The sequence below is a fragment of the Blennius ocellaris genome, assembly GCF_963422515.1.
Source record: "Blennius ocellaris genome assembly, chromosome: 14".
In the NCBI taxonomy this organism is placed as follows: domain Eukaryota; kingdom Metazoa; phylum Chordata; class Actinopteri; order Blenniiformes; family Blenniidae; genus Blennius; species Blennius ocellaris.
Genome location: NC_137663.1, coordinates 15,640,563 through 15,652,871, shown reverse-complemented (window position 1 = coordinate 15,652,871; position 12,309 = coordinate 15,640,563). Strand labels below are relative to the sequence as shown.

The 12,309-nt window shown below is 40.0% G+C and overlaps 1 protein-coding gene across 1 annotated transcript; it reads right to left on the bottom strand.

Annotated features, from left to right (window-relative positions):
• Nucleotides 1-736: 736 nt before the first annotated feature.
• Nucleotides 737-10,777, bottom strand: elmod1 (ELMO/CED-12 domain containing 1; the record flags this gene model as incomplete). The annotated part of the gene is made up of 10 exons (XM_080508349.1): nt 737-912; nt 995-1,128; nt 1,623-1,673; nt 2,833-2,901; nt 3,082-3,215; nt 3,874-4,003; nt 4,147-4,244; nt 4,337-4,365; nt 4,986-5,131; nt 10,761-10,777. 10 exons carry the CDS (start codon nt 10,775-10,777, stop codon nt 737-739), a joined length of 984 nt encoding a protein of 327 aa, XP_080364475.1.
• Nucleotides 10,778-12,309: the final 1,532 nt, after the last annotated feature.

The following is a 12,309-nucleotide window of genomic DNA, read 5'->3' as shown; positions in this document are numbered from 1 at the left end:
GCACACAAACAGAGAAAGGCCCTCCCGCGAAGCATGGATTTAGCTATTTTCTGTGAAGCATGATAACCAATATACCACTCAACAGATTAATTCACTAAAGCTCTGAAAATGTCAAAGGAAAGCATTCATCATTGATAGTCGAACCCTCAACTTTTGAGAGATTTTACTCCTAAAGATATGTACCGGTATTTGTTAATCATGCCTCATGTTCCCACACTTTAAAAAGCACTGGTCTCAGCAGGGCTGAGGACATACGTTAAAACTAAGCCTGCATCGTGTGCAGTGGTCTCCAACCTAGGTCCTGCATGTTTTAGCTCTCTCGCCTGTTTGAACAATCTGATGCTGATCACCAAGCTCCTAACAAAGCCCCGTAATGAGCCTGTCACTGCGAGCAGGTGTGCCACAGCAGGAAGAGACCTAAAGCGTGTGTGTGTGTGTGCGTGTGTGTGTGTGTGTGTGTGTGTGTGTGTGTGTGTGTGTGTGTGTGTGTGTGTGTGTTTGATTGAGCTGTTGGCAGTGACGCGACATGACGTTAGCTGGGACGATTCGGGTTGAGAACGAGGAGAATCTCCCTGAATGTCTTCAGCAGTTTGAGGGAGAGTCAACAGAGTGTTAGTGTGCCAGGATTTCTGTTTTTTTTTTTTTTTTTTTCCTCAGCTTACCAGACATCCAGGCGAGAGACCTCTGTCGGGGGGAGGGGGTTAAATAGAGGAAGGGTGATTGGATTGGGGTGAGTTTAGAGGTTGACCAGGTGGAGGTCGGAGGCGGAGAAGTGGGGGCACAGAGCCATGTCCGGATTCTTCAGCTGCCGCAGGATCCGACGGTGGAACTTGCAGCGAACGCGATTGAACTCCATGATGTCGCTGGGGTCCTCCTCGATCCAGAAGCGGTGAAACTCCTGCATCAAGTAACCTGCATTGCAGAGAAATTGAAAAAAAATTGTCACGTTCACTTCACCATCTGAAATGCTTCATGCTCATCAAAGTGAACTCACAGAAGGTCTGTTGGAAGTGCAGCAGGCTGGGCATCTCTGGAGCTACGTTGTACAGATGGGTCTTCAGAGCTCCGCTCACCAGCAGGGAGTAGGCCAGGTCTGTGATGTTGATGCCCACAATGGCAAAAGAATAGCTGTAGAAATGGAGGCAAATGAAAGAAAGAAATTAGCATGTAGAATTCTGGTAACACGAAGCACTATTTCTCATAAAAACAATATTACCTATATTGGAATATAGGAAAGTTAAGATGTTTTAAGCATGCACAGAAAAGGCAGTTACAAGTGTTTGTATCCACATCTACTCATAAAAGCTGTATAAAATTAAGAAACTATGGTGTAATTTCAGATGCTGCGCAGTTTTCTGATGGTAAATCTGTGTCAATTTGCAACTTATGTCCTTTATCTCCTGTGCAGAAGATGCAGCAGCTGGAAATTACAGCAATAAAAAAAAAAAAAACCTGTTTAACACATACATCAGCCCTCCTGCATACAAACACATACACAGGCTGGTGGGAAGGCTCCATCATGTGCAGAAACTTCAGTGTACTGAGGCTGACACTCACACAGCTATACCTGAAGCCCAGTTTCAGCTCGTCTTCGCACATGAAGTGTATGAACAGAGACTCACCCGATCGCTTTGTCAAGGTTTTTCTGCTCCCATTCAGGTTTGGTTGTCTCACTATGAAGGAAACACACCTGAGTTACACAGCCGCCACATGGGAAGCAGTGTCAACAGTGTTGTTAGACAAAAACAACCTGAGGACACTTTTGAGGGAATAAAAACAAACTGCAAACTTACTAGATGCTTTTTGGTGTTTGTAATCACCCTAACCCAGAAATACAAACTATATATGGAAAGCCACATAAATCCCCCACCCTCATTAACAAGATTAATTTCAAACAATATCCATGAATCATTAGTTTATTGGCTTTCAACTGATAACGGATAACATTTAAATGACTTTGATTTGAAGCCAAAACTTAACATAATTCTTTTTTGAATGGTTACAAGCACAAATGTGTATATTGCATTTACTTAGGGAAAATATAAATACTTAATTTTTCTCAGTAAACAAGAAATAATATTTCAGAAAACAATACTTTTGGGACTTGTTGTTAGCCTCAAGTTTGTTTTTTTTAATCCATCATTATATTTGAAAAACAGAGCAAAAATATTTGGACTTTTTCAGTATTTTCCATTTCATATTTATTGTAATAAATTAATCAATCAATATGTTTTTGTTTTTATTTTTTGTATTTTGTAATGATTTTGTTTTGTTTGCTTTTTTAGGCTACATAATGAGCTTTTTTTTCATAAGGAATTCATAAGTATGCATTTAACGGGATACTTAAATGCACTTAATCAAACTGAAGCCTTCATTAGTAACTTCATTTTACAATTCCCAGATAAATCATACCAACTGCAGAATTAAATGAAGGGATCAATGCTGTGAATGCAGCAAACAGCAAATGAATGAAAGTGAAATCGAGTACCTCGGTTTTCTGAGTGTGCTCCTACAGTGCATGTGACAGACAAACAGAGAAAGGAGGGCATGGGCAGAAATGGAGGTGGAGGAGAAAAATAAGAAGAACAATCTTCATTCGTGAAATGAGACAGCCCGCACTGGAATGTCGATGAGAAAACAATACAAGCAGCAGCAGTTAGAAGAAAAAAGAATGAGGCAGTGAATAACATCGAGCTGTAAGAGTGAATACAATCGAGCAGAGAATGGTGACTGCAGAGTTATGGGTGATTCAGTGGTGCTTAAAGAGGCAGATTAAACTGATCATGGATCTTGCCCAGTTGGGCCATGCAAAGTCTGTCGGAGTGAACCTACTTGTGCTTTGGTTGCAGGGAGTCATGGAGCATCTGCAGAGCTGTCGCCTTGTCGTGTTCTGCAAAATACCTTCGAAAAAACATCCCACTCAAAGATTAATCGTGCATTTATTATCTTACTTGCTCTCTAAAAGTACTTTATCCAAACAAAAACTTCTCTACATGAGCATGTGTATACAAATGTTCATATGCTCACAGTGATATATATGCAGTAGAGCCCATCAATAGTGTCTCTGCCATGAGGACTTACAGCAGGTTATGCAGGCCCAGGAGGCCCATGCCCCTGAAATCAGTCTTGGGGTCGCTGCCCTGGAAACCAATCTCACACCACTGCTTGGAGATGCGGCTGCTGAGAGGTGTGTCAGGACGCAGCTCCTTCCACAGCTGCAACACAGGCACAAACACAATCTCATCTATCTATTTGACTTACTTACAAAGACGAAACAAGTACTTCAGTAATACGTTGCTATGTACAAATTATTTGTAAGCTTAAAATTATTCCAGGTAAATGTAAGTTTGCTTTTTATGGTGTTCAAAGGTTAGCTAATTCGCCAGGATTGTTGGATCAAAAATGGACGCAGCTTTACCATTCAAACTCCATTTAGCTCCTGTGTCCTCTTCAAAGCGCCCTGTTTTTGATTAGGCAGCCTCCATGATGCCTTTGTTTAATACTACTTCAGCTTGCAAATGTGCAGCCAAGGTTGGCTGTAATTTGACACCAGTATCATCATCCTATTGAGTACAACTATGCCTGAGATAAACCGATGAGAACTCATACAAGCCTGATTTCAAGACTCTCCAGCTGTATATAGCAAAACATTTCTCCACACTAGAATGTTGGGGAAAGTAAAGGAAGTAACTGGGATTTGACATTGTTGAAAATAACACACTGTAAAATACTTTCTATATCAATAAGGTTATTGCATTTAGTAAAACAGAGCAAGCTCAGAAAACATGATTTTAGCATTTATTAAAAGTCTGTTTCTGTGTAAATGCACCACCAGTGCTCCTGTTTAGCATTCATTCAGAGGGCCTTCAGTACCCGCATCAGCATGTCCTCATGTTCTGAGTTTTCACAGTCGTACGGCTCCCTGCGCAGCTTTTCCACCTCTGCCACCAGGTTCCTGTAGCCCACAATCTGCAGCAGGCTGGCCTGCAGAGAGATGCTCAGCCTGGGGACACACAGCAACAGAAAGCTATTTTTAAAAGGCGGGAACTTCCTCTGCACAAGCACAAACACTCCCTCCTGACAGTCACACTTTAGCAGCTACTGCAACACCAAAAAAGAAGTGATAACAGAAATGTGATGCCTCACTGTGGGTTGGTGTCAGGATTAATTTTCTTCAACGCCATGATGTCATCAATGGTTTTCTCCACTTTATCAGGGTGGACGCTGAGTGCAGACTGCAGCAGCTGGAGAGCAAATTTAAACATGAAGGGGACTTTGAATTTGGCTGTATGATTGAGCACCAGTCATATAATATGAGAGATTTAAAACACTGTACCTCATTTTTGGAGTATCTCAGAGATGACTCTGAAATGAAATATTTGCAGACTGTAAGACAACTACCTATAGAAACCTGAACATCACTTGTGAAATATGTTTTCAAACATTTTCCAATTTGTTTACCCAATGTCAACAGTTATATTCTTAAAGTAAGACTCTTCTGCTCTGATTGAATGTAATTTAGTAATATCACATGATCATTACAGTATCGGGTCTATTTTTAGGTCTCTTTCCTGATCTTTAGGACATGTAAGAGTCCAGTAACCTGAGAGTGTAAAGTGTGAGCAGGAGCAAAAGGCCTTACAAGATCAGCCAGATGAAATGGTGCAAGTCTATTTAATATTTGGTATATGAGCAAAAGTACCTTAAGAGGCAGCCATTAATGGCTTTTAACTGTTTATGTATTGCTCATGGTCTATTTGTGAAGTAGTATTATTTTTTTTTATAGATAGTATGAAATTTAACCCAATCTTGCACTCTTTATTTGAAAGGAAAGAAGTCTTGTTCACTCGTAATAAATTGTGTGTCAGTCAGGTTTTTGCATTTCCAAAATTTAAGCAAAACAAAAAAACCCTCCAAAACAGATTTTAGGAGATCCCTTATACAATTGATGTGAATAGAAATAAATCAGCCAGTATGCAGGGTACCTATCTTGAGGGTCCTGCGGGCTCCATGCTTGTTGTTGTAGCAGATTCGCTGCAGTTCGCAGCGACCCGTGAACTTCCTGACAACAAACTTGAGGCCTCGCCACAGACATTTACAGTAGAGGAATACGAAGAACTGGGTCACCACTCTGGGGAGGAGGAGACGGAGGGATTTTACAAACAGACAAGCAAAGACGGGGAATACAAACACACACGCAGCACAGTGTAAAAGAAAAACAAAATAAAACTGAGTTTTAATACCCGAGATCAAATTAGTTGACTTTTAAATATCTCATAAATCAAATAATCAAATCATATAAACCTAAAAAACACCATTTATTTATATACATACATCTACAAATTTCATGGACCAAAACAAGCAATAAACTAAATGGTGCAAAAAAAAAGGCCATCGGATGAATATGATTAATTACATGACCTGAATATATCATAAATTGTTTTGTATCTCAATTCCACATTTTAAAATACATTAGTAAAGTGATCTAATTTGTATTAAAGTTGGGAAAACGACTAAAGATAGCAATCTCACTCAATCACTAAAAATCAAAATAGTAACATCAAATTAAATAACATAGATGCAGGTAATGTAACATAGTATAAAATATATATAAAATTGATCTTGATTGGAAAGTATAAAATGTGATAGTAAAATGTGCATGTGTGTGTGTGTTTGTGTGTTTGTGTGTGTATTTCACTTATTCCTACTAAATGTGTTTTTCTATAGCTCTGTATATTAAATATATATCTTGTGTCAAGTGTCTCTTTGGTGTTTTTCTAATGAATGAATGTTATAAATATCCATCAAGGTCTGAAGAGCTTTTCATAATCACAACAGAAAGGAAGTACCCTGCTGCAGAAATAGAAGAGGCAGACAAAAGATGTGACAGTGCAGGATGAAGCAGAAAGGAGGCGTAAAGAGGAGGGAGTCAAGAGATTGTGCATCACTTCTCGACTGCCATGGGAGACTTGCAGCAGATCAAACTGTGCTATTTTTGCAGGTGACGCCAGGAATGAAAATGAAGATGTCTTGGGAAATGCATTGCGACCCATTAAGGAGCCGAGGAGGCTGAAAGATTTCCACTGTTCACCTGCCTCTCCCTGCAAATGTTCATCTTTCACCTCCAGATTGTATCTTCACTATTTAAGCTACCAGAAATACACCTTCACTTTAGATAAAGCTAAATACTTGCAGTGCGTGAGCCACAATAAGCCGAACCTTTTTTCTTTGTTTTTCCGGGAAGAGTTTACAACCTTTCCAGGCAGAAATGAATCCTTACAATGTTGAAGGATCACAGCACAACATCATCTTCTGTGTAAGCAAAAAGGAGGTGAGAACAGTCCAGAGGCATTAATTCCTCTTTTGAGGCCTGTGGATGGGGCTGGCATGTTAAACAGCTCCTGGAGAAGTCATTTTCTCAACCTTCAAGCAAGTGTGCGCAAAGCAAATGGGGGGATGGTAGAAGCACTGCACATAACGCAGAAACGTTACAGGTTTGGTACCCAGAGCTGTCTGATAAAATGCCATGAGACACTGAACCTGCCCTCTGCTAATCCATTTTACAGCTCACCCGACTGAGTCTTACACATGAGGGTCAGCGTGCCGACTGTGAGAGCAGCTCGGCCGTGAAAACATTCCCCAATGGTACGTGTGGTCTTGGATATGAGCAGGAAAAAGTTACCTGTCTGTGGGGGGAATTTAAGCAAAGAAGCCCTCTCTCCCCCTGTCTTTTGAAAATCCACTTTTTGTTTGATTTACGAACAAAACTCCTTCCTCTGCTGCTAAATCCAGATGATTGCAATGCTGATGAGCCCACCTAAGACATGTTTATTCACAGTATTTAAGATTAACTACCAGCCAAGTGTGCTTAGAAGGCTTTTGAAAAAATAAAAACTCCTTTTTTGAAAGACTAAAAATTCTACTGATGCCATTTTTGTAGGTTTGACGGAAATCATTGAAACATTAACTTATTTACTGTGGTAGGATGGACCAGAAGTCAGTACATGGTGGTGCATTCACGTGTCTGCATAAAAAAAAATGTTTTTGCTTTTTTCAGCCTCCCTATGATCCTATTCCAGATGAAACAGATATAAAAGACATATGGAGATGTTTCACTATTGTAAAAAGGGATTTGGTAAATAAAAAAACAAAAAGATATACAACTTCTCTCAAAAGCACTGTATACTATTGATGACGAGTTAAAGCACAAATATGCACTGACATGCACGGAGTTTACTACATCTCCTACACCCTCAGATTATGGCTATTTACAGTATATGTGAGAGCGTTTAGTCTGTAACTGCACTATATTGATTAACCAGGCTATATATAAGCCCTCTGAGTTGGTTTTAGTGCAGACAGCATTTCCTCTGTGACCGTCCTGCAAGAGGAATCATCCTACATTTATTCTTTCTTTTGGTTTATCGATTTTCTTGAGACATTTTTTTATTGCAATAGAAAGTTGGAAGACAGAAGATATTGGGTCATGTGTAACACTGTGTAACGTGCAGGCCATTTGCAAAATGTGGACCTCCAAATGATAAATATGAGGGGAGAAAATCTGATGGTTTCCATTTTATATTCATATTAACAATACTGGTCCACTTCTTGCAAGTCCATTTGGCACCGTGCACTCTCTCCTCTTAGACACATGCTTCAAAAAATGGGGCTTAATCAGGCTTCAGAAGAGTTTGTCAATGGCCTGGCCTGTTCCAATACTGAGAAACACTGATTTACAGTTCGTTTACAGCATCCTGTGGACCTTCCCCTCCTATATAACTGGGACCTCTCCATCACAGATCCCGTAGATAGTAAACCAAAAGAAAATACAACCACGAGAAAAAATATCTTTTAAAAGTCAACGATTTTGTCTTGGAAACACTTGCGGTTGTCTCATAAAAGTTACGCATTGAAGATTTAAACTGTACTCCCCACTTGAATTATGCAGTGTGGATCAATACCAGCAAGGATGTAGAATCAATTTTATTGTTCAGGGACATAATAAACAGAACATTTGCAAGAGCAATTTTCTTCGAGCATGCACTAAATGTGTATTTGAATATACTGTTTATTATACTCTCTATCATGTTTATCACATATTGAATAGATATTTAATAGATGAAATACCTAAATTTAGTTGTTAAATATAGTAACATTATTACACATGAAATCTAAGTTATATTTGTGGTAGTTGTCGCAAACTGTCCTAAAGTTGTTCTGAAATTCAGGAAGTGGTGACATTTAACTTCCTGTATGCCATGCCACACGTGTTTTATTATTTGTTAAAGTAGAAATAAATAAGAGTGTGTGACACAACGATTAGTCTCTATGAATCTTTATAAAGTAGCACCCTCCTACATATCAGTCACCTCCACTCTGACACACTTTCACTGATCCACAGGCAGGGAAATGGGACAACCCATTTTGAGGCAGATATGTCTTTTGAAGTGGAAAAAAAGGACATTTTAATCAATATAATTGATACGAGTGCTTTTAGTGTTTCATTTGAAATACTTTACAATTCTCGAGTCTTTTCAATGAATATGCCAGGATGGACAATTTTCCTTATTTTTTGGGCGCAGAAAGTACCAAACGTATGTGCTTTCTGTAACCTATTTATCTCAATTATATTTCATTGCACAGCAAAACACAGACAGTCTCACATTCACACCTATAGTAAAGTCACCACTTAACCTCAAATGCATGTTTTGGATGACAAATTACTAGATGAATAGAAAAAACTTGCATGCAAAGAGAGAACCCCAAACAGCAAGCTCACATTCAAACTGGGGATTAGTGCTCAACACCATAACATAAATCATTCATAATTCATTTACAACCACTTTTTAAACAATATACTGAAAAACAGTACTTTACACAGTAATAACTGCAAAATACAGAACAAAACATAAAAACCATTGCTGTCACTGTGAGGCTGGAGGGCTTTTCATTTGAATGACTTCCTCCCACAGTCCAAAAACTTAAATAGTGATTCCAATTGTTTTTTTCTGGGATCTCTTTTTCTCATTGCAAGTCTTCCTAAACCGTGACCACAGTGCCACAGCAGTCAAACTGTATGCTGCAACCAGCCATCGTCTTCATCAACAGGTTGCTGCGCACCTAAGAATGACACAGAAAATCCACACAGAAATGCCCCAAATAGGCCAAAAAAAAACCCCAGACCATCAGTGTTCTTTCTCTGAAGCTGTAATTCTGTGCAGTTTAACATGACTGAAAATCCACTCTATAGTCCATATATAATTGTGAACAAATTGCTGTTAAGACTGTTCAGAATCCTGAGACAAATTAGTAATATTTGTCTTTGGATTAAATTAATTTGACATCAAATGGACTTTTTAACCATCTTGTGATGTGGACTTGAAATATGTGATTGGGTTTGGCATTTATCAGGCAGAGTGAAAGGATGCTGTTGCATGAGGATTTAATGTTTTTGGAGTCTGATGCACAAAACAGAGGGTTTCTCCACCTCTGCTACTTTGATTTCCCATGACTGTACAAAGTGCACCACTAAATCAGTAGAGTACCACTTTAAGTGCTTCTGCACACTCTGATCAGCCAAAAACCATTAAAAGGCTGAACATGAATCATTTTTACATCTGTAAACTATTACCACCGCCATTGTAACACATTAGTATAATTACTGTAAACAAAGTCAGCCACCAGTAAAAATCATTGGCAGCCTCTGCTTGGCCGTTGGAAAGAAATATTTTCAAGACCACAGCAAAAGGAGTGACACTGAAAATTCCTGCAATTGATTTATATCCAGAGGAGATGGAATGTATGCAAAACAGATGTCTTAACTTGGAAAAGAAGTACAGATGTGAAAACTCAATTCAAAGTTGATGGCATCTATAAATGAAAACTGCATTGATTGAACCAGTCCAAAGCCTGTAAAAACATCTAGTTTAAACTAGACCAAAGACTGTCTGAATGTACTCCAAAAACAGAATAGAAACTAATTAAAACCAGTTCAGGAATAATAATTTAATTGCACAGAAAGTATAGTCTAAAGTCTAGTCTTCAAACCGGGGTCAAACCAAATGTGAAACCCAACCAAAACAAACCAATCCAAAACAAGATTAGATCCAGACCAGAACTAGACTGTAAACCAGTCAAACCTGTCAGAAACAAAGTCTGAAATAAATCCATAAACATATATTCTAAAACCAGTCTAAAACAAAATCATCACATAAACGAAACCAGCTTGTGGGCATTTTAAAAGTAGAAATCGGATCTCAACTTAATATAAACATTCACAGCAAATATTAATTTCGAATTAAGTTCGCTCATTTTATACATCGAATTTCTTTCACATCTTAGTATTTTTACAAGCCCGATAACACACGAATTTGACTCCAATGTGTGTATAGAAATGTACTGACCCCCCCCCCCCCCCCCCCCGGAAAACCCAACAAGGCCGTTGCACTATTAATAGAAACACCTCTGGAGAGCTTTTGGTTTACATGTGCTGAATAACGAAAAGGCCTCCTCATTCAAACTAGTCCACACCACAACAACCACTCACTGCTGCACAGTGGCATCGATTTGGTAACGCTTAAATGGGAGGACTGGGATGAATTGGCCCGCAGTGTTTGCTTTAAGCAATAAGCGATCAGAGTACAGGCTGGATAAATAAGTGGAGAAGCTGAGAACTGGATAATAAAATGAAATCCTTTACATTTTGATGTGAAATTCAAATCCAGCCTTGCGGCGATGTTGATAACTGAGCGCCACATTACCTCAGAAAATGCTTCATGTTCACGCCGTCACCCGTCAGACGTGTCCGGTGTTTTATTCTCCTGAAGAAATCACCTGAAAATAGAGGAGACGGGCGCAGTTTGTCGCAGGTTTTGTGGATGCGGCCGACAGACGTGCTCCGCTCCGGTCCGATCCGGGCCCGCGGCTCCGGAGCTGTCCGCGGTGCTGACGCATGAACGCGCACCTCTCCACCGACTGGATTCACAGAGTCCGACTCCTGCGGTGTGCACGGGGCGAGATTCACCTCTACGACACGGACCCACTCAAGTAAACCTATTGTAACATGTATCCCATCGCTTCGGTGAGGCAAACACACTGAAAACTGGTAAAACACACGGCGATTACACGGCTCCGGGATGATTAGCAATCCGACGGGCAGACACTGAATAATCCGTGGCTGCAAACACTGCGTGCGATTTATCATCGTCTGCGCAAAGTATACAAGCGGTTTGAAAAATAGACCATTGCATGTGCTTTTCTTACCGATTTTGAATGTCGACAGGCGAATCGGAGGCTTTTTTGCAGCGTTTGGTTCCTCTTCACTCGGCTACAGTCGCTGCTTCGCCTCCATGATGACAGTCACTGACTGAGAATCACTGTCTAAAAGCTACAGCACAATAACGCAGCGCGCGCGCACACACACACGCGCGCGCACACACACACACACACACTTCTACCTGCACCACATTTTAGAGCCCTCACACCATAACATCAAATAAATTCTCCCCAAAAATCCCCATGAAACAAGACACCTCACGGAGAAAACTGGAGAAGTTAATGCTTTTCATGGCGATTCCTGACTCTCCCATTTATCTTGAACTCAGTGCAGACAGGGGATATGTTGTGTTTTCATTACACTCCAGCGAAACAAGAAGCTGTGACCTCTGGCGTGATGTTTTTTTAAACCAGCCTTGACAATCTCTTTGCGCACTTTGTGGTTCTGACCTCTGTTACTGTAGATCAGATGGGCGGACTTGCACTCAGTTAGAGTAATTTCGCACATTCCCTTTACAATGTACAGAAAAACCACTCTATAGACATTAATGATGCATCTACCCATTTTCTATTCAGATTTATTCCACCTCGGGTTCACAGTAATGGGTCACATGTTTCCAGTTGCCACATGTTTTTAGACTTTCTGAGGATACCAGAGTGCCAAGGTAAAACCCACAAAGGCACAGAGAACATGCAAACCCTACACAAAAAGCCCCCCCCAAGCCAAGACTCAATGTTCTTGCTGTGAAGAGAGATTACACAACCAAACCCTGCATTGCAGGTATTTTTTACTACTTCACAGTTATAGGATAATTTTCTGACCAACCTACTGACAGTATTCTAACATTATTTTACTCTGCTCTATACAGATAAGTCAACCAGTCCACAATGCAACCAGCCTGTCATCCCATTTCATCAACGATGCTGGAATGCCTGTCTGAACCGATGGATCAATGAAAGGGCACCAAGGAAATTACCACAATTTCCGATTTTTCAGAAACAGCAATTGCTTAACTGGTAAATCATGTGGGTACA